This window comes from Erpetoichthys calabaricus, chromosome 12 (genome assembly GCF_900747795.2).
Source record: "Erpetoichthys calabaricus chromosome 12, fErpCal1.3, whole genome shotgun sequence".
NCBI classification, from domain to species: domain Eukaryota; kingdom Metazoa; phylum Chordata; class Cladistia; order Polypteriformes; family Polypteridae; genus Erpetoichthys; species Erpetoichthys calabaricus.
In genome coordinates, this window is record NC_041405.2 from 162,401,149 (window position 1) to 162,424,183 (window position 23,035).

General features: G+C 48.4%; 2 protein-coding genes across 2 annotated transcripts; both read right to left on the reverse strand.

Annotated features, from left to right (window-relative positions):
* Window positions 1-442: 442 nt before the first annotated feature.
* On the reverse strand, window positions 443-8,181 carry acer1 (alkaline ceramidase 1). The gene is made up of 6 exons (XM_028816657.2): window positions 7,915-8,181; window positions 7,655-7,769; window positions 6,943-7,081; window positions 4,818-4,955; window positions 4,572-4,709; window positions 443-1,321 (listed from the first exon to the last, which is right to left on the reverse strand). The coding sequence occupies exons 1-6, from the start codon at window positions 8,005-8,007 to the stop codon at window positions 1,144-1,146; spliced, it is 801 nt and encodes a 266-aa protein (XP_028672490.2). The 5' UTR covers window positions 8,008-8,181; the 3' UTR covers window positions 443-1,143.
* A 2,297-nt stretch (window positions 8,182-10,478) lies between these two features.
* Window positions 10,479-17,638, reverse strand: LOC114662918 (acidic leucine-rich nuclear phosphoprotein 32 family member B-like). Its single transcript, XM_028816658.2, has 7 exons — window positions 17,380-17,638; window positions 14,440-14,589; window positions 13,953-14,075; window positions 11,994-12,174; window positions 11,792-11,913; window positions 11,620-11,668; window positions 10,479-11,212 (listed from the first exon to the last, which is right to left on the reverse strand). The coding sequence occupies exons 1-7, from the start codon at window positions 17,431-17,433 to the stop codon at window positions 11,136-11,138; spliced, it is 756 nt and encodes a 251-aa protein (XP_028672491.1). The 5' UTR covers window positions 17,434-17,638; the 3' UTR covers window positions 10,479-11,135.
* Between the last annotated feature and the right edge of the window lie 5,397 nt (window positions 17,639-23,035).

Consider the following 23,035-nt stretch of genomic DNA (forward strand, 5'->3'; position numbering starts at 1 on the left):
TCACGCCGTCCGCATTTGCTTTCTTTGGCCCTGCGTGATTTTTGTGCTCCTATTGAAGATCCCTCAGCCTGTCTGATGTCCCCGCGCTGTTTTTGGAGGGCACAACACTTTGTCCATCACGGCCGTCGTGTCCCCCGTCACAATCCCACTAACGCCCTGCACTGGCTGTGGGTTTCATTCGTAACTTCAGCTCCACTTCTGTTCTTGTCCCCAGTGCTGGACATTTGTCACTTGTCCGTGCTACTCGCTCCCGGGGGCTTTGGCATTTTGGGTGGCAATCTACCAGGGCATAAAATGTGAAGTCCACCTGGACGGGTGCCACATGTGTTGAAATTCACCGGGCATCGGTTTAGAGCTCGTTCGGCTGACAGATAAACACGTCAGTCACTCTGCCAGTTGATTTTCTGTTGTTGTGTTTAGTAAAATAAAAGAGACGGACGAGTTCTGTAAAAATCACATTTATTATTCAGTGGCTGAAATGAGCTTTGATCACAAATTAGAAAACGTCCACTCAACAACGGGTGACATCTGCAGAAGAGCGCCCCCTGTGGCCGGAGACGGGCACCACGCCACACACACGTGTTAGCAGCGGGCAGCTTCCTGTGTGGACTGAGAGTATTCGGGCCGATCTGGAAATGCCAACCTTCTGTTGAGGCGGTCGAGACCCCGATGGAGACGCCAGTGGGGTGACATTGGACGACATCTCATCTGCCGCCTTGAGTGAGTCCGTCCCTCCATCTTCTGCCCCAGTTACAGTATGTCATTCTGTGTGTAGGCCGTCATCGGCGCCAGTGGGATGACAGGTGCGAGGACTTTGGGGACCCTGCTCTCATCTGTTATCTCCGTTGTTGATGCCAGTTAAACTAAGGTGCCCACTTTTGGGGGTAGCTGGTGGGATTGTGGGAGCTGAACGCAGCTGGGTTAAGGTGAAGATTCCAACACAGGGCTCTGCGGCTGTGAGGCAGGAGCACTGCGCCCCCTACTGGCAGTCATGGGACTCATGGGGCGGGTTCGGCCCAAATCGGTTCTTTCAAAAGCGGTACGGACACTTGATGTGACACTCGGCGCGTGATGTTACCCTCTCAGTTAAACTGAGTTGTCGTTCACAGTGGGCACCGGAGTCTCTGCCATCCACCATTCCCTTCAGCACTGTTTCTGCAGCCTGGTCTTGTAGTTCACTGATAAATATGGAAGTGCCACCTTCCACTTGTCTCCCGGCCAATAATGAACCTCTGGTCTGGCAAAAGGAATTTCATACTGGGCATCAAAGTAGGCAAAGAGAGTGCAACCATGGGCTGATGCCACTGAGATGAGGATGTGCCTGTGGACAGAGAAGCAGAAGGTGAGGGGGTGGCGAGTGCTGACAGCCCGGGCATCTCCACTGTTTCACCTCCATTAACTTTTATTCATTCAGCTCAGCCATCTTCTTAAACCTGACCAGCACTGTGGGGCTGCTGGTGCCCATCTCAGCATGCACTGGGCACATGGTGGGGTGCCAGTCCATCACAGGGCAAAATATCAAACCATGAGGACAATCGGACAGCTCAATGGACAAACTGGGGGGAGCTTCCCAGTAAGTTGTGGGCAGATCTGGTGACCCTGAGATTTGATGTCACCTGCCTGAGCCACTGGGCACTGCCCTGTGTGCTTCTTTTGCTTGGCACATTTCTGGACTGTTGGTGCCAAGTCAGGATTTGTCTGAAGTGCCCGTGCAGCTCATTTGCACGTTGGACTCAGAGCACCTGGCACTGCTGCAGGTAGGCATGGACAGCACGGACTCCTGACCTCCTGTTCTGGGGGGCTTTGGACTCGAGGGTCCGCAGTGGGGGGACACATTAAAAAAAAAAATAAAAACTAGAATCGAAACTCAGCGTTGTAAATGAAAAGGGTTCAAATGATCAAAGAGTACATAAGGAGCTTAAGTTCCAAAATTTAGTACTGTGAAAAAGTATTTGCCCCTTCCTGGGATCTTCATCTTTATATTCACAAAGAATGGCTTCAGCCTTTTAGACAAAATACAATGTCAGACAAAAGGGACCAAAGTGAGCCCCATTCCTGGAGTGCCACCTGATACTTTCAAGGGTGAAGTTCTCTGATGGGCAGCAGGCCTGTGTGAAAAGGTAATTGCACCCTTGGCTCCTGAACGCGGCCAGCCCTGCTAACCTAAACCTCACCGTGAGGGGGACATCGTCAGCACAACAGCGGGACCAGCATGCCTGGCGGGAGACCTGTGATGAAGCATGGAGGTGCTGCTGGGACGGGCAGGTCCTGGTGAGGCCTAACTGAAGGACCCAGGAAGTGAGCAGATCATCCAGCCATCGGACGTTTGTGACATGAAGCTGAAACGTCTTTGGGTTATGTGGCAGGATGAGGAGCCGAAATGCAAAATCAAGCCGACAAGTCAGTGACGCGACCACCTCGGAGTCCTCACCTGAACGCCTTAGTGAGGGCCTGAGATGAGCGGCCGACACTCACAGACCTGCCGATGTGTCTGACTTGAGGCAAATCGGCAAAGAAGGGTCCACCATTTCTTAACAGTGAAATTAGTGAGAGTGGAAGGCCGACCTCAAAGCAGAGGAAGCGTTTAGCTGCTCTTAACGACGACTGCAGCCCCTTTATCAAGTATTGAAACTACGGGGGCAAGGACTTTTTCACACGGGTGATGGGGGTGCTGGATTACTCGTTCCTTGAATGAAGAAAGACTTGTGTGTCACTCGGGTCCCTTTTCACTAAGACTGCATTGTCTAAAGGCATTCATTGTGTCAAATCTGCAAGAACGGGGCCATCAGCAAGGGGGCAAATACTTTTTCACAACACGATTTTAAGTCCCAAGAGCTCAGCACTTCAACAAGAGGCGCACGCCTTTTCCATTTTTAGTCTAACGGACCTCATCTTGGGGACGTGTGCTGTGTTTGTCACTTAAGGGCGGGTCCCTGACCTCACGAGAGCTGTGAACGTCTACACTGTCTGTCACCGACGAGCTCTCAGTGGACGGTGGGCTTCGATCCCACTGCCATGGCCAGGTGACGTCATACCCTCGCTGTCAAAACGATCGTCTTTGCTCTTGATTTTTTTTTATTGTAGAAATCAACACTTGGGCACTAGGATGGGGCAGCAAAACTAAGTAATTGAGATGTGAGGGGGGCTCGGGGTACCTTGTGTGTGCCCCCCCCCCAAATAGTTTCTTTGGCTTTGGGTGACTCTTTGTATTTTGCTGTTAATGGTGATGGGAGTCATTTCTGTACCGGGTGCAAAGTCCAGTCACATTGTGCCAATTGGCGTGCAACAAGTCGCCAGTGCCACGACATTACAGCCTGACCTACAAAATGCCACCTTCCTTAACTGACCTTGAAATGATGGCATCTCTGCCAAGACCACCTTCTAGCATCTGAGCTCTAGCACTGATAGGGACCCTCAACACATCGTCACCGATTGTAACTCTGCCCACGTCGCCCCCTAGTGTCTGAACTCTGCCCATGTCGCCCCCTAGTGTCTGAACTCCATTATAAATTGGACCACATTGCCCTCTAAGTGTAAGTCTAACCACTTTGTCTGCCCCCTAATATCAGAACACTGTTGCCATGATATCGGACTTCATCGCCCCCTGGTGACTGAACTCCTTTACTAATGGTATCCTTGACTTCATCGCCCCCTAGTGTGTGAACTCCGCCCCTAATTGTAAGACTAACCACATGACTGGCCCTCTGATATCTCAACTCTCTCATCAATATATCTGACTTTATCGCCCCCTGGTGTCTGAACTCAGTTACTAATGGCATCCCTGGCTTCAGTGCCCCCTGGTGTCTGATCTATCATATCGTTTTATCAGGTCCTTATTTTCACACCGGTGAAGTCCAGTAACCCCCCCCCCCCCCCATTGCATGTGCGGACCCCAGGGGTCCTGTGAGTAGAACTTTCCATCCTGGACGTCCTCTGTACCTGAAGCCGCTTCATTCTGTAAGTTGATGGCAGAAGCAGACTGGGCCAGTGCTGACTGAAGTGGCGCTGCTGTGCCCGCCTGAAGTTATTCTTAGTTCTGCCCACCTGATGGCCGACATTTCTGTTTTTTTTTTTATCCCACAAGGAACCTCACTGCGCACTTATGAAGTGAATCCTCCGACAGTCCAAGCAGCGGGCGCTTAACTCGCCACAGCAGAGCCTTTTGAAGACTCCTAACGCTGAGAACCCAAATTGTTCTTTCTCTTCAGTGCCTGGGGGGGCCGGGGGGGCCGCTGACTGTCCTCTTTGATGCCACTTACTGCCTTAGTTAATTAGAAGGCCCGCCAAACATGCTGAAATGGTGACCCCCTTTTTGGGGCCAGTGGGGGGTCCGGAACCCACCCGTGTCACATCTTTGGGGTGGGACGGCGAGAAGGCCACACTCAGATGTTGACCCCGGGATTGGTGGGTCCAGGAGACGGCGGCGACACCCACCACTCGTCACAGTGACGTCAAGTGTGGAGATCATGTGATCGGCGTGAAGACACAAAAGTTCAAAAGAACCCCCAAAGCTACTCGACTAAAGGGCGACCACCGCCACGCGGACCACCCTAATCTGAGAAGGTGCTCACCAGAAGCTGTGCAGGTAGCAGAAGTTGATTCTCCTCCAGAAGCCACAAAGCAGGCGGTCGCTGAGCCAGCAGGAGATGGCCAAAGCCCACCAGGCGACGGTGGTGAAGGCGAGTCGCTGAATCTGAGGGTCTGTGCAGCTGTGAGAAGGAAAAGCAAAGAGAAGGTCAAACTGAGGGGTCCGCCAGCTCATGGTGGGGGGGGACATGGCCATCCAGGGGCCAACGCCGCGGCTCTGAGACTCCCACCTTTTCATTTCCTGGCAGAGGACGTACAAGATGTGCAGCGTGATGGAGTTGAGCGCGTAGGCATTGACGGTGGGCTTAGCGAAGGAGAAGACGGTGCTCAGGGTGGCCGTGAAGAAGACGAGCCCAGCAAAGGTACACCTAAAGTAGGGAAAGAAAGAACACATGGAGGAGTGAGGGGGGCATCAGACGAGCAGAGCTTGACGAGGAGACCACCACCGCTCTTCGACTGTGCCCACCCTCTTCATTTTGGCTTGTCTGGCCCCCTGCCTCACCCTCACCTTAAGCCTTTTGATGAACGCCCGTGGAAGTCTTGACGTTCATTTTTGGTTCTGCTCTTGTGTGGTGAAGCCCGAGCAGCGGGTCAACTACAGGGGTCTGGTGTCACGGGGGGCTTTGCCCACCTGGCCATTTCCTCCTCTTCTCTTGTGCCTCCTCCATTCAGTTCAGTTCTGCAGCTCCATGCCAGTTCAGCCCTTTACCTTGAGTGCCCCTCTGCTCGTGCCCACCCCTCTTTTTGCCCACCTTGTGTCTCCTCATCACAGGTCCATACGCACTTCACACCTACTGGACTTTCTTACCAGTGTCCCCCACTGTTGCTGTGTCCTCTCCTTTCTTTTTTGTAACTCCACACGTCCGTCTCCACATTCTCACGTCTGCCACATCCAGTTTTACTGCCCACTCCTCACTGCTCCACTCTGCCCATCCTGACTGGTCTTACTACTGTGAAGGACTGGCATTTGTATTTAAGTATTGGAACCATGGGGGCACTTACTTTTTCACATGTTTGTTCCTTGAATAATAAAAGTTGTGCTTTAAAAGCTGCTCTAATGCCAGCCATTGTGCCAAATCTGCACCTGTAGCAGATGGGGGCACTTACATTTTCACAGCATGCATGCCCGCCACTCCACTTTCTTCCTTTTGCTCATTTGGCAGATTTTTTTATTTTCATGCCACATACCTGCCAGTGTAGTCTGTGCCATAGAGGCGGTGAAGCTGCTGGGTCCCCCTGGCACGGACAGTGTGGGTAGAGTGTGGTGGGCACTGTAAGCTGACCTCCTGCCACCCCTCCATGTTCATTGTAGATCCTTTTAAATAAATCATCAGGTGGCGCCGTATCCACAATGGCATAGCTCAGGTACAGCACTGTCGCCTGGCTCTGGGATCAAGTCACTGTGCCCTGTTCTTGAACCACTAGGTTGGCAGATGCCAGGCTCTACCTGTTTGAACCTCTGCTGCCACGGCCGAGGCGTGACAAGGCGTTGCCTGCTGCTTGCTGTAAGATGATCTCCTTCATAGCCACAGCTATTGAGTTTCAGCGGGCATTGACCCGCCAACAAAGGCTGTCACACGGCACCTTGCGAAGACAAAGGGACACCTGACCCGGCGCGGCTTGTCAAATGTCTCAAGGGACCAGGGGATGAATCAAGTGGCGCAGGGTACAAGTTCAGCTCATTGGTTGGGGGCGCCGATGCCCGCATGCCAACACCCTGCCGGGATCGTCTGATCAAACGGGCACCCGCCGTCCATCCTCTGACTTGTTACTCCAGTTCAGGGTCACTGGGGGGGTTGGCAGCACTGGGTGCGAGACAAGCCTGGGCAGGGTAGCAGTTCACTGTGTGCCCCACCCACCTAATTCAGAGCCCCCGATGAACCACCGCCATGCAGGCCTTTGGGGTGCAGAAGGAAACCTGACAAGAAGGCGCCAAGCGCATGAAGTCCAGAGAGGCCACGCTTGGTCTGAACTGGGGGTCCGCACTGAGTTTTCATTCTCGCTAATCCCGATCCCTGACCTCATTTTCTGTGTTCCCCATTTTTAATCGTTTCTTACCGAGCAGCCCACCCTCTAGCTGGGGTCCGTTGACACCCGTGTTTGATGTTTCAGGACGGACGACTGCTGATCGGGAAGAGAAGATCGACGAGGTGGGGGACGAGTGGCAGAAGGGGCACAAAACGACGAGCCCACCAGGATCCGAGCCGAGCCCCCCACTCTGAAGCCTCCCCTTTGTGTTTAAAATTCAGTGAGCAGGAGGGGGGCACAACCACAAAAACAAGCCTTAAGGGTGCACCACTTTGGGGGGGGGTGGTCCTCCACGGGTGGTGCCATAAAGCCCCTCGGGCTCCTCACCTGTCCTTGATGAAGAATGGAAACCGGTGGCGTGGAAACCAGAGGGTGTAGCCGATGGCCAGGACCCAGAGGATGGACAGCTCGTCCAGCAGCTGCCCCATGTAGCTGAGGGTCATGTGGTAGTAGGCAGAGAAGACCCCTGTGAACATAAGAGAGACAAGCTGGCATTAGAATGACTGATTGGCAACACACGGACACCGGTGCCCAGCGGCTTAACACACACACGCACACAGAACTGGCTCAGAGCAACCACTGGGGGGCAACAGTGCCAGTCCACAGCCGAGCTTCTCCTCACTGTCTGACAAGATGGGCCAGGAAGATGGCAGCCATCCACAAAGAAAGGGGACACACCAGTCATACCATCATTCATTTTCAAAACCACTTAACGTGGTTCAGGGTCACAGGAAGTGCAGTGTCTACCCAGCAGTACCCTGAACGGAGTGCCAGCCCATCAGAGGGCACATTCTCTCACATCACACTGAGCCACCGTAACTGGACTGTAAGATGTGGCCCATAATCAGGCTGGACTTCGAACCCAGATCTCTCCAGTGGTGTGGCCACAGCACTAACCACTGTGCCACCCAACCTCCTCGTGATATCAGGAGTCACCAGGGGGCACTGCTGATACCCCAAATCTCACATGCCTGTGACCCCAGAGAACAAGTGGACAACATGGCTGGAGTTGTCCAAAGCGGCGGTGATAAAGAATTACCAACGATCATCATCATGAGCCACACCAGGTGCACGGCGTGGGTCCTCTCCTTGGCATACGGGTGCAGCAGGTACATCATGATGGGGGCAAAGATGAAGAAGCTGGCACTGCTGACCTGTGGAGAGATGACAGAACACCCACCATGGTGATCCGGGTTCAACCAGCACATGTGGGTGTGACGATCCTGACTGGACTTCAGCAGGACAACCGCCGCTCCCCAACTCCACCCACCCACCAGAGTGACGGCGGCCCCTTCTCACCGTGTTGTAGAATTCGGCCACTTCCTCAGAAAACTGGAAGTTGTCTTCACACCAGTCCACCTCGGAGCTCTGGTAGGCGAGGACACTCTCCATCTTTGTGAGTCCTGCAAGACACCAACCGCAGCAGACCCATGAAGTGGACAGCTGGCCACAGGTGACCACTCAACTCACTGACTTGGGCCGATGGGCTGACCGCCATGAAGACTCCTTCTACTGCCGCCTGTACCCGTAGTGGCACATCTGTGGTCACTTGTGTGTTTCTGATGGAGACCAAAGTGTGAGGTGCCCACTCATACTGACCCCTGTTGGCACAAGCTGATGTTTGAGCCCCTGGACATTGCCGGCCGGCGGTGGACAGCGTACCTCCAGAAAGTCACCTGACCACAGGGTAAAGCCATCAGTAAAGTCACCCTGGCCTCCTGGTCCCACCTCTGCAGGTCACTTCCATGGACGGAGTGGACCTTACGGGAGACACGGGGACTCCAGTGTAGCACCCCCTCTAGTGGACACTAATTTCCCTTCACCTGAAAAGCACAGCGGGGGGGGGGGGGGGATGGGGGGGAGAGAGACTCCTGCTGGCCACATTTGACCGTTGCACTTGGTGACTACCGATTCTGACATTGTACCCCCTGGTGCCCCTCATGGCACACTGCCAGCCTGCTCCTGGGTCTCCGTGCACTTTCATCGGTGCTGACGGCTTGTCGCCCCCTGGTGGCCCCACACTGTGCTGCTGAGTAGCATCTGCTCGTTTTGTATAAACTACCATGGGGGGCTTTCGCTACAGAAGGCGCTATATTAGACCGGGACTGTTCATCTAACAAGCCCCCCTACCCACCCATTCTGCTGGGTGCTCCTGTGATGGTGGAGATCTGGACAGGGTTGCACATTCGTCCCGGTAAGATGCTGCAGAAGAAACATTTCTATTGGAAAGACCAGCAATGTCCGTCGGACCGGCTGCTCGGGTGGCCGCGCTTACAGCTTTCATTTCCTAATTTGTCCCAAATAAAGGTGGACGAGAGGACTGGCGCAGACCCCCATCCCATACCTGGGGGGCACTTGCCTGTCGCCCGCAGCTTGATTTGTTCTGCTGGGGTGTTGTTACATCCATGATGGTTAGTATACAAGTCGAGCAAAATGAAAACCTTAAAAAAAAAAAAAAATACAACATGCGAGCTTTCGGTTATCGAGGGTTAGAAAGGCGATCGGCGCTCCGGCCATCTGCTTTGTGAACCGGTGGGGGGACCCGGCAGGTGACAACACCGGCAGGCGCCAGTCCAGGCGGGACATCTCCAAGCATCCCCCGTAAAAGGAAAGTCGTCCAAATCCACAAAGAGAAGGCCAGCCGGGGGTCCCACCCTGCCGACATGTTCAATTGTGGACACCAAAAGCAAAAAGGCGTGAGAGAAAGAGACGGAGACGGTAACGACGCACGAGAGCCGAAGAGCAGCAGAACCCTGAAGGTGCGCCCTCCACACCCCGTTAAACCTCCCCGTCGGACCCAAACCGCCGGCTGTCCCGGGACTCCCCGTGCGCCCCTCAGCCTTACCTGCGCCGCCCGCTCCCGGTGTGTAAGCCGCAGCAGCTTCAACAAAAGTGAGCGTCTCCTGGAAACGCCAGCGCGCGCACTCGTGCTACCTGCGACAAGAGGGGACTGTCACCAGCGCGGCGCTCTTAAGCACACTTGGCGTCCCAGCCAGTTTTTCTGGTTTCTTCACAGTAAAGAATCCGGCAGGACAACTTGATGTCCATTCACGAGGACCGGTTCAACGATCAAGCCGTTAATTAGGTGGGGACTGCTGCGCGGACGAGCGGGAAAGTAGACCTGAGGTGGTGGGCACCCTGGGACAGGTTGGGTTTGTTTTTTTTAAACCCACTCCAGATATTTCGATCGCACCAAAGCCAACCCCATAGACCACCACATCAATAAATACTAACAGTAGGGGGGTCAGTCCAAATGATCTGAGGCTGCCACAGTGAACTCCAGCATATTCTGGGCTCCATGTCTCAGGACACATTAGAGTAGCCCTCCTCCTGTTGGTGCCCCCCCCACCGTACATTTCAGAAGTCAGTCCAGTGGGCTCTCGCACAGCCAGCTGTGTGTACTGCCAACAGCACAAGCTGCCATTACAGCAGAGGGTACACTTCACACATTTAATACTCCAGTTAAACTCAGGCCTTGGTTGTTAGACAGATTGCAGGTGGATGGACATTCAGCTACAGAGAAACTGGCATTAGTTCCTTAACAGTCTCTGCTCACATAATTCTTTGAATATCCTCAGAGACCAGTCAAGACCCCACATCAAGATTAGGGCTACTTGCCCCCCCATTCATGACCATCTACCTCCATAAACCACCCTCTCTGAGGTTCCAGCCCAGTGTGAACACACATCCAAAGCAGCAGCGTCTTTACCATCTCCATCCACACACAAGCTGTTGTCCAGACTCCAAGTGAATTAAACTGACAAGTTAAAGAACACACACACACTGGAGCACCGAGGTCAGAGGACGCACCCCCTCAGAAAGGCCAAGAGCCACAATGCCAGGCCAATGACAGACAAAGGAGAAAAGATTCCAGTATTTATTGGTCTAGTCGTGTTGTACATTCCTCTAGTCTACATAAACTTCTAAATGTAATCATTTAAAAACAAAACCTGAAAAATTTATAAATACATGATCAAAAATATGTCTAAGCCTCAAAACTATACACAGGCTGAAGACTGGACCATGGCAACACAGGGCAAGTGCCCGCCGATCCCTCCATCCAGTGTCGGCAGTCCTCTAAAACAGCATTTAACCTGTCAATTTAAAAAACCCCACCACTCCAGAATACTCCTCTGTAAAAAGAGGCAAAATAAAAATAGCACTGGAGACCACCACAGAGTCCTATGTACATACATTTACAGCTGTTGTTAAAAAGGAAGTAAAATACTGTTGTGTGGAATGAAAGGCAGTCTCAATGCACAAACCCCAAATAGCTTACACGGAGGAGACGCGGCTCAAAGTGCTTCAAAACACACTGAAAGCTTTATGTTTATATAGAATCTAAAAAAGTCTCCTGGTTTAAATCAATTACCAGCAAACTAATGGAGTAGAAAAGAAAAAAGGTTATCACATTGAAAAAGCTTTGAACCAGGGGACCTGGTCACCCCAACAAGTCACAGGTAAACTGCAGACACTCCACAGCCACCCACATGCCCACGTCTGACAGTCCGGACAAGACTTCATTCATCATCCTCATCTTCATCCTCTTCTCCATCATCTTCTATGTCCCTTTTTCTTTTCTGACCATGAGCTGCATCTGGAATGAGGGGGGGGGGGGGGGGGGGGGGGGGGGGGGGGAGAAATTAACCATTTTGCCATCTCCACCTCAAATCAGCAGAACCCTCTTGAAATGTCCATTTTAAAAAACCGGTGGGGAGATGATAAACACAGAAAATGACCCTTCAATTACTGAGGCTCCTAGTTCATAGAAAATAGTTTAGTTTTAACCTCCTGCATCCCATAATCAAACCAAATCAGGAACACTAAAGACGTCTGCTATCCCAATATGTGATGGCACAGCTGCAGAAATGGCCTAAAGGAGATTCTCACTGCATGTTGCCAGTTGTGGTCCAGGGCCACAAGCCACAGTTTACAGCTTTAATTCAACAGTTAAAGTATCTGTGGAGATGGTAGGCAATTTACAAAGCTACTACTGATACTTACCATCTTCATCCTCATCATCCTCACTATCATCTTCATCCTCATCTTCTTCCTAAGATAGTTACAAGGATAGACATTTGCTTTCAAGCAGCTCATCTGCAGTCATGTGCACTTTTAGGTTAAATGCCAATTTACTACAGTTTAGTAAAAGCAAACCTTTAAAAAAAAAACTCACATCATCAACACCATCCTCCTCCTCTTCTGCATCCAGCTCATCCTCATTGACTCCATCTTCATCAAACTCCCCTTCATCTTCATCCTCTTCCTCCTCCTCTTCACAATCTTCTTCATCTTCATCTAAAAGTCACAATATTAAAATTTAAACCAAACTAAAATTGAAATCCATGCTACAGGTCACTTACTCCCAGGGGGCCTACCTTCATCAAAATCCTCATCAAGGCCATCTGGGTCAGAGTCTGGAGCCTCTTGATCATCTGCGTCAAAGCCATCCAAATAAGTGAGCTGAGGCAACAGTCCCAACACACTGTCACGATACTCCTGCAGCATGGTCACTTCACAGTTGAACAGATCCAGGCTACGTAGGTTGGGAAGTTTTTTCTATAGAATTAAAAAAGACCCACCATTAAACAGGACATACTGAAGCAACACGTACTGCACGAGTATCAAAGTTCTACAATAGAAAGGACAGAGTGCCAGATCTTCAGTTTGGAAGAAACCAGAATTAAAAAGCTCCACAATGGTCTAACCCCGACCAGGTCTGCAAATGCCAACTCAATGCTTTGCCTTATGGGTCTTAAAGGCTAATTCTAACATCCCTTTAAATGCCCCAAGAGGTCTCCACTGCAAATCCATTGTATTTCATTGATAATCTTATTATCCAGCAGTGATACCAGGTCTTTGCGCAGATGACACACTAGGGGTTTTAAGTCAAATTCTAAAAATTGCCATTAAAAAATGTCTGTTGTGGGTAAAATTAAAGTATATGGTAGCATTCAAAGTGTGCAGCAGTTTGCAAATGCAAAAAAAAAAAAAAAGCGGAAGAGAACATTTAGAATGTTAAATGTGAACAAACTACTCCATGCAGAAGAAAAATCCAGTAATGCCAAAGTTGGGTCAGAACTAAACTGTACAGGATGGAAGAAAAAGCTACTATATATTAAAAAGGTGTTAAAATGCTGAAAATGGAAAACCATTTCAGAAAGGTTAAATCTGACTCAAATGTGAACAAAAATCTTAATTTTAGAAGTATGGTGCAGAATTTTATACTGTATTGAGGATTTGTTCCGAATATTGTATCAACCCCCAACCTACCTGGAAAGGGGTCTCTTTCCCTACAAGGTTTTTTTTGGGGGGGGTTCCTTATCTTCCACAGTCAAGGCTGGGGGGCTGTCAAGAGGCAGGGCCTGTTAAAGCCCATTGCAGCACTTGTGTGATTTTGGGCTATACAAAAATAAATTGTATTGTAAAAAAACTAAGGTTAAAATCATGGGGCTAATCAAGCGTGGTAGATGCTAGTCCTTCTGGCAAAAAAGGTAAGATGCCACCAATGCAAAGGTTGCCACACCCCCCCCCCCCCCCATATTGGCTAGACATCAGTTACCCTACAATACTTTCTGAAGCTTCAATTGACAGCCAGTTCATCTCACCGAATATTTCTGAATTGTCAGGTCTTCTGTTGTACTGTTCCAGATGTTTATGCATCTTATTGTTAAACAGGTGTAAATGTAGCAAGGGCCAATGTATAATAAAGCTAAAGTCAGATGAGTCAGTTTTAAATTCACACATTTGTTCAAAGCATTTAAATTCAAAGTCCAAGTTTACACAAAGGTAGTTTTCACCTCTAGTTTGGGGTGGGAGGAGCCACACACCAAAATGTGCACACAAATGTTTGCTTTTCTAGGAGATGCCTTATTAGTCTTAAATGGTACTTAAGGTTTATAGTGAAAAAGGACGACAAGTAGTAACACTTTTGTATCAGATGCGGACATGTACATTTGCACAGTATGACAAAGCATGTGCAAAGAAGCCTTAAAGGGAATTTCATGCTGAAATAAATGACAACCTGACAGCAATATATCCACGTCTGAAAAGCAGATGTAACGCAATTTCTAGATTAACACAAGACACTAATTTAGTCGAGTGTCAACTTTAATATGCAAAGCATTATAAACGTGCAGAAATAAAATGACTGAAACAGTGGAGGAGTTATTCATCCAGTTTACCTATCCTCATGACAACTTGTTTGACATGTACAGGTCTTCAGATGCTAACAAGGCTATTTAGAAGGTCTCCATTAAAAACAAGCAGCTACAATAAATGGACAGCATAATAGCTATGCTAGAGTAAGAGGAGTGAAAACCAGGTCTTAAAATTACCAATGGATCCAATGTACTGAGATCTTTGATTTTGTTGCCACTGAGATTCAGATGAACCAGATTAGGAGTCTTCTCTGCAAGAACTTCCAAACCACCAGATATTCTGTTGTCACTCAATTCAAGCTGCAAGAAACAAAATACTTGGTAATTTTGTATAAATGTACACTGTACAGATGATTCAAGGCTGGGGTTTTTGTTTTAATTCAATTCAAAAAACCATCACACACCACAGCCCCAAACCTACCCAAGTGCCTACAGAGTGAGAAACAACTCTGTCCTGCCTAACTTGTTAAACATGCAGCTAGGCAACTTTTACTCCGGTATGTTAGCAATTTATACACTCCCATTAAAAAGCATTAATGTAAACTGTAGAGGGAGTTTGTCTTTGGTTTTCATTTGCATTGCAGTATGGCTGGTTGTGGGTGTGGCAATTCTACAAATTCACTCCAAGTGTTTGGATCATTGAAAGTTTAAGTATGACACTCACCTTTCTCAGTTTAGGGAGCTTAGGCAGGTTAGCCACAGACAACAGGTTCACATTGATCATACTAAGGAACTCTAAATTTTCAAAGTCTGCTGAAAGACCAACAATTTTCCCATCATCTGAACGGCAGTTATCCAACACAAGCTCTTTAACCTACAAAGCAAGAGACGACAAGTTAAAATGTTAATATACATCACACTAAACCTGCAAAGCAGATGATTAGTACTACTTAATCCCAAACCCTGACAATAACTCCAAGTCTTCAGTGTCCTAGGAAAATGCAAGACAAACCATTTTCAGGCCGATAAGTTTATTGTATCAGTATGCTGCTGCTGGAGAATGTGAATTTCCCATTGGGATTAATAAAGTATCCGAAACTACATCTTTTTCAGGTCAAAAACTCAACATGTTAATGACCATAAAGTTTACCACACAGCACAGGTTCAAGTGAATCAAACCACTTTAAAAAAAAACAGCAGTTATACTATGTCTTAGTAAAGCTAAGAAATACAACACAGGGAGACCATCAAGAGTACAAAACTACCAACAGGGTGAAACAAGTTAAGGGGTGGGGGGAGGGAGATAATCTACTGCCACATGTCACATAAGGAGGGGATTACAAGCACTGAAATACTGGGGACATTTCATTGTCAAGCACAATGAATGTTTAAAATGGACCTATACTGTGGAATACAAGATAAAATCCAGTACTGACCAACATTAAATTGCTGCATGACCCAACAGGAGTAAGGCTCCTCATCAAACATATTGATAGAACAGAATGGGTCACCTTTAGGACATTTGCCACCTAGCTTAGAGGAAAGGCCTATGGTGACCTTCCTGCAGAAACCAGAATCATACAGGGGGGGGAAAGAAAAAAAAACCCCCACTAAAGTTTTTACAATTATTGGAGGCTATGGTACTCAGGGTTGTCAAAGGAAGTTTTACTATGCAAGCTTTAAATAAAACCGATTGTTGCATAAGACTGGACAGAATGCACCATGCCCATCTTGCACATTGGTGCAGCCCCAATAAATTTAGACCAAGTAAATAAAGATCTCCACTGCGGAACACAAGGCATTCCTACAAGTCACTTTCCACAAAACACTCAATTTGTGGGAAACAGGACCTCAATGCGTCTTACATTTACCACAATCAGGAATAGCGAGTCACTAGTGTTCAAAATTGTCCGTTTTTACCTGCAATTTAATTACTCTTTAATATTGTTTTGTATCAGTATGCTGCCGCTGCTGGAGTATGTAAATTTCCCCTTGGGATTAATAAAGTATGTAGTGTTCAATCAAACAGGTTAATTATGTATATCATGCTTGAGTGTGTATGCGAAGTCTTGGTGTTTGAGAAGTCAGCTGTAGCCATGTTACACTTGAAGCAGAACTGCAGATACACCAAATACAGCTGGTACCCTCAAGTGAAGGTGCAGTGCGGGTTTCATTTGTACTCTGTAGATTTTGAAGTCAGAACATTAAAATACACCTGCGTGAAGGTAACAAAGGATTCCAGAATTAAACATTAAAGCAACGACTCACTTCAGGGCAGCGACTCTAAGCAGATTACCTTACTGAACATGAACGGCTTTTTTAATTTAATCTACACAGAAAAAGGTTCAAAACTCCAATACCTTTAAAGTTATTTTTCAAGTAGAAAAATGCTAAACATACTGGCATCAATCGGGGTGAACGCACATTGCCGTGTACCCCAACAAGGTCTACTGGCGGGCACAGACGCACTCCGAACACACACTGCCATGCAAGGAGCGGGGGCAGCGCGCCCGCCACCACGCGAATAAAAGGTCCACGATAAAAGCTAAGGCCCAAAAGTTGAACAATACCAACGAGCTGTACTCCGACACCACAACTACTCGCAATCAACTGGCCAAGGGCGTCGCACAGCGGCAAATCACTTCAGCCCCCATGTGCCTGCAATTGATATGGCGCGAAGTTTGAAAAGACGAGGCCGTGGCTGTTAGCCATTCCAAGGTGAGGTGGATCACCCTTCTAAACGTTTAGGATAGAATTTAACGCTCGATGCACAACTTATGACCAGAACAGGTACGCGGTGCAGAGGAAAAGGAGAACATTATTCGTGGTCGTTTAAAGCGCATTAAACAAAACAACGCGCCAGCTGCCGCGTGACCTTCAGAAGCATCTCGCGATAGCCAAGAAGCGGGAGCGCGCCCCGTGTGAATAATCAATGGGCGCATAGGTGAAAAAAACACCACATATAACCGTTGCTTGCCAACAGACTATAGAACCGACTTTAGAAAGGGGAAATAAAAACTCAGTCCTCTTCGAATGATTGTAATAATCTGATTAGAGGTGCAACTAAAGAATCGGAAAGCTACAACACGCCCCCATTTCACCACATCTGTTGTTGTGACTGCGCGTGCGCGACCCAAAAGCCTGAAGCAAGCAGCTCCGCCCGGGACGGCCACCTAACCCCCTAATTTAACATACAGGCAAACGGCATACCGGCGCAAGTTACAACAACAGGGGCGTGCGAGAGCTGTCGAAGTTTTACACAGTGACCTATATTTGGTACGCAAGTCTCTTACTTCACCACACTTTTCCTGAACCCAGCGACATCTTAAATGTTTCTTACGTGAAACGCGTCCCCAGTTAAAAAGCGCCTTTCAGAGGGCTTTTCGAGCCAGTAACCGCATAGAAATCGGTAAGCGTAAACGGCTCCGTCCGTGGAATGAATGAGCCTCTTCGGCCCACCATGTGCTCCTCTAAGAGTTCGAAGAAGTGGCCCGGTCTTGACACAATATAACCTCTAGACCTAGAAGTGCTCTCCCACGATGGGAGAATATTAACATTACCACCCCAGACCTGAGACACGGTTTTCATTTTTCTAGAAGATCCACACAACAGCAACTTTAAAACGGCCTACCACGCGCGCTTTCGCTACTTCTCGCGTACTCACCTCCGCCGGCTTTCTGTTTCTTAGTTCCAAGTTGATTCTGTTTTTCATCTCCATCCTTCCTAACTCCGACAAAAAATATACAAGAGCCTATCGAAGTTAACGTTGCACCAGTTTCCTTTCTATTTATGAAACTAAACGAAACACTCTCTTCCAAAACACGAGCCGAGCAAGCGCTCGAGTTCTCTGCGCAAATTCAGGCGCCAAGTCCTACAAAAGAGTTCACTCGAGAAGGACCGGTCCACCGCGTGTTATAAGCAGCTCCTTCACCAATCAGGAGAGGATAAATGGGCGCGCGGCCAGAGAACTTAGAAAACAGCGGACCAATAGAATCAGAGCTTTCCGCCCACTTCCGCTGCGTGGCCGGTATTGGCTAGAGTGTACGTAGTTATGGACGCCATGTAGCCTGGGTATGGAGTGCCCAGATGAGATATATTTCGGTTTGATGTCTTAAGTTATTATTAAGCTTAATTCACCAGACTGTTCTGTACTGTACTAGTATACATTAAAATACATAGTAAAGCATGTTAATTGTTCTGTTTTAACTGACACATTCCATGTATCCAGCCATCTTGTGAACCTGCTTTATTCAACGCAGGGCAGAGGAAGTCCCAGCAGACATTTAAGCCTGAACGCAACGCAGCGCTTTATGTTGTTTTATTGGCTTTCAAAAGCACCTGCGACGGAGCAAGCAGTGAGTGGCGCTTTATAAAGAATGAGTGGCGTGATATCTTTTCACAAATTTTGACATTATCGATTCACGCTTTTTAATGTAAATCACTGATAGGCGCACCGTTTCAAACTTTTCACCTTTTTAGGTCGTATGATGCTTTGGGGTTCGTTTCCTGCCTTGCGCCCTGTGTTGGTTGAGATTGGCTCCAGCAGACCCCCGTGACCCTGTAGTTAGGATATAGCGGGTTAGATAATGGATGATGCTTTGTTAACGCGGGGTTCAATTTTAAAATTCATAACACCTGCTGATCATGTTGATGGAAATGCGCTACATAAGACGACTTGGAACTGGACAATGAGCCGTAGGGGCGCGCGACCCCGCCGCACGGTACGATTTTCGGTCGCAGACTTCATTCACGTAATCTTTGCGAGTCGATGCGCGCTCCCGTGAATTTCGGTCGCGTAATGTGGCATCCCCAGCGACAGAACGGCGGGGGAAAGAAACAAACGAGTCGTAGTTGTGGCCTCTGTGCAGGGCAGGATTAACCGTTAAGCAAAATAAGCAGTTTCTTAGAGCATCAAGGTAAAGGGAGTTGGGGGCACCACAGAAATGTTCCTTTGCCGGATTTACCACGGACTATATGGCACAAAACTGCGAATGATGCAGATGAGCCAGGTTCCACAAAAAGGGGCTCCCAAATTAAATGAAAAAAATTAAATACATATGTATACAATAATAAAATAGTAATAATAGACGTTAATGATATACAATATATTTACTGTTGGGAAAACAACAAAATGTGAATCTGATCATTGGCACACAGTCCACCGAAGCTCAGGTGATCATTCTTGACTTGGTCATGTCGGCTGTCCTACTCAGTCGTCCACTGAGAGGGAGTGCAGTTTATGGGGGCACCAAAATCTCTTTAAGTGCTTAGAACATCACAGGTCCTCAGTGTCTGAGAGGAGCGCAGTATAACATATACAGTTAAGGTGTGAAGTTGAAGTGGGTGTCATGGGCCGTGCAGAAAATTGATGGGCACTTCTGACTGATGGCACATGCTTGTCATGCCACGACTCAAAAAGGAAACTAAAAAGGCTGAAGTTGCAGCTAAAGTCACCATACCTGTAAAACTGTGTCAAGTCGACGCGATCAGCAACTGGAAAGTCGTGTAGTCTGACATCCCCTCTGACTAGATGTCTTGTAATGTGTGGTCGGATTTTCACAGTACATCCTAAATGGTGGTCCAAACCCAAGGCCTTCACTGTATTTCCCTAAAATCTCAGGCAGCTGCCTTCAGAAAGTCCTGTTTGGGTTAGTCTTTCTCCTGAGTCTCCTCCTGATGACAGTGGGCCCCCTCACGTCTGCTTTTTGAGGGGTCTGAATAGACCAAACGGTGACTTTATTCATTCTTTCTACTCCTAGCCCCACCCGCACCCCCTGTTGCCAGCTACCTTCCTGAGGATCAATTCAAACCAGTGCCATCTTTAGTGGGCTCAACAACCTGACCTCAAATCTTGTGTCTTTAATACCTGAAAAATCTGAGAACTCATCTGGCAGATAAACAAAGGAGCGACTGAGTGGTCTTCTCTTGTACCCCAAAACTGCAGTTCTAAACTTGAATGTTTGATGTAGGTGGATGCCAAGCAATCCAATAATTACAAAAGTATTATGTAAAGAATGGGTGAATTAATGGGTGGCACCTTGGTGGTGCTTCTGCCTCGCAACAAGGAGAATGGGCTTCAAATCCCAGGGGTTCCCTGTGTGGACTTTGCATGTTCTGTCCATGGGTTTCCTCCCACAGCATAGAGACTTGCAGGTTAGGTGGGCTGGTTCCTGCTGTGTGTGTGTGTGTTTTCACCTTGCGGTGGGCTGGTGTCTTGTCCAGGGGTTATTCCTGCCTTGCATTCAATGGTTGCTGGGATAAGCTCCAGCTTCCTTCTCCATCAGTGGAGTCCTTCGGGGTCTGTCCTTGGACCCTCCTTACTTTTTCTGGTTTATATTAGTGACATTGACTCTGGTGACAGTAAAACTGGAGGAATAGCAGACACTGAGGAGGCAGCTAAAACAATTCAAGAAGACCTGGAGAAGCTTTAGAACTGGGCAGACACTTAAAAAAATGAAGTTTAATGTGGAAAAATGTCAAGTGAAACACGGGGGGCAAAAAGAGGGTTAGTTATAAAGTCACAGGAAGCCCCTCTAAAAGGATTTATGTTGATGCAACATTTTCATTGACTAAGCAAAGCACAGAAGCAAATTAAAAAGGTAAATAAAATATCAGGTTTTATCATAAAAACGAATAGAAATCACGGGACGTTCTGCTCAAACCGTTTACCACTCTACTGAGACCACAACTGGAGTGTTGAGCGCAGTTCTGGTCACCACAATACAAGAAAGACACAGCAGCACTTGAAGCTGAGTAGAGGAGAGCAGCCAGGTGCATCATGGGACTGAAGGACATGTCCTACTGTGCCAGACTCCGAGAATGAAACCGGTTTAGTGTCGAGCAGAGGAGACGGTGTGGGGACCTAATGGAGGTCTTCAAAACCCTCAAAGACATCAATAAAGCAGATCCAGCAAAGTCCTTTCACCTTAATGGTGAATCAGACACTTGAGGACATCAGTGGAACTTAAAAAGGAGTGTATTTAGGAATGAGGACAATAAAAGCGATTCTTTATGCAAAGAGTGTTGGGAATCTGTAAGAAACTACAAAGTAATGGAGTTGAAGCAGAAGCCTTGAGAACCTTCAAGAAGGATCTGGATGACATGTTGGGACAGTTTAGCTAGGTGCTAAACACACAAGTGGCAAATGGTCTGAATGGTCTCCTCTTGTCATTGTTTTTACAACCCTACCCTAGATAAGTGGGTTTAGGAATTGGATGGATGGGAAGAATGAATGGATGGTCTTCTGCTAAAGAAAACAATTTAATAGAGAACTGTCGTGAATGGCTCAGATGATGGCATCACTCATAAAAGTCTTATGATGTCATTTTGACGCACTTGCTCAAATTCAGGACTATGATGCGTCACATTTATCCATCAGCCTAGGGGACAAACAAGAGAAGGCACAACTTAGGCTGCAGCTCCCAAGGAGTGCCCACCCATACAGGCCCCAAGTGCAAGCCAAGGTGGATCATACTGTCTCCAGCTTGCAACACAGAGAGGTCATGGGGACAGTCCAGATCATGTCTACTGGATTAAGGTGAGGAGCACCACAACAAAGCCACCAAAAAGCAGTAAGGGGCCACGATGCCAGATGAGGTGACAAGGCTAGAGCAGCAGCGTTATCAAATAAAAGGCAGCATGCCAGGGCCACCAGGGAGCCTGGATCTTATGGGATGTGACAGTGAATATTCGCATTAGTTGGGTGGACATTTGGAGGGTGCCACAAACCAGACTTGGCTTTCTGATGTGGGTAGCCTATGACACCCTCACATAATCTAGGATCTTACCCAATGTTTTGGAAGTGTCCTAAGCTGCCCACTGTGTGGCAACATCAAGGCAAGCCTCCAGCACATCCTATTACGATGTAAAATGGTGTTGACCCAGGGATGCTTTAGGTGGCACCATGCCAAGTCCACAAAAAGCTGGCTAAGGTCCTGGAGAGATGTAGGGTAGCAGAAAAACCCACCTTTACAAAGTTCATCAAGTTGGGCACGATGTCACAAGCACCTGCACAGACAGAGACACCACATACTGATTGGGAACAGCATGGCAGATGCTGGTGGACCTCAGAAGGCAGTTGGTCTTCCCAAGGGAGGTCATAACAACACTCTATGGACAGGTACATGATCTGAAGTGGGAAAGAGGGTCCTCATGATCAAACTTCTCACCCTGCCCTAGGAAGAGGGCATGACAGCAGCTCACGAAAGAAAATATCTCAAGTACACAGTCATTAAAGGCCTGGATCTTGGTTTTTATCCAGGCCTTTAATGACCTCTTGGGAACGACCATCAGCAGGGTGTCTGTCTGTGGAGAGAGTGTTGACCTTGTTGAGAGGTTTACTGACCTCGGCAGTGACATTCAGGTCTCTGGTGACTCTTCCTATGAAGTCAGTAGACGGATTATGAGATCATGGGGGGTCATGAGGTCGCTGGAAAGGGGTGTGTGGCTCTCCCGATATCTGCAAAAGGACGAAGGTCCAAGTCTTCAGAGTTCTGGTGCTTCCTGTCTTGCTATATGGTTGTGAGACATGGATGCTAACCAGTGACCTGAGACGAAGACTGGACTCCTTCAGTACTGTGTCTCTCTGGAAAATCCTTAGGTACCGTTGGTTTGACTTTGTGTTGCTCATGGAGTCCTGAATGAGGCACATGACCTGCATGGTGAAGGAGTGTCATTACGGCACTACGGCCATGTGGTGTGTTTCCCCGAGGGTGATCCGACTTGTAAGATCCTCATTGTTAGGGACCCGAGTGGCTGGACCAGACCAAGGGGTTGCCCACGTAACACGTGGCTGCGGCAGATAGAGGGTCATTTCCAGAGGGTGGGACTGGACCGCGTGTCTGCCTTGGGGGTTGCCAACCAGACCGGGATCCTGAGTTGTTTCGACGTGTAGTGGGTGCGGCAACACTCTGTACCAGTGCAGGCTCCCCAACTCGACTTGACTTGTACACAGAGTTGGCAGTGGAGTGCGGAGATGTTGGCTTTAAGGTCAGTGTCTACCCATAGAGGTCAGATGCCTGGGTTTTGTTAGCAAAGTGGTAGTTCAACTGCTCCATACTGCTGGCATAATGGGGTCAAACTTACAGAAAGCTACAAAGGAGCTGTGAGAAGGCTGTGGCTTCAGAGGAAGGACAGTAGGGGGGCCGAATGGCAGCAAATGGCGGTCACCAGCTGATGACGTGAGGGTGGAGGTGTGACACGCAGGAACCAACATCCCACCTGTTCAATGGTGTGGTATGCTGGCTCATAAATAAAAGCCACTTAAAGGAATATGTCACCTAAAAAGGGTCATTTTTTGTGTCTGTTGCTAATGCCACGAG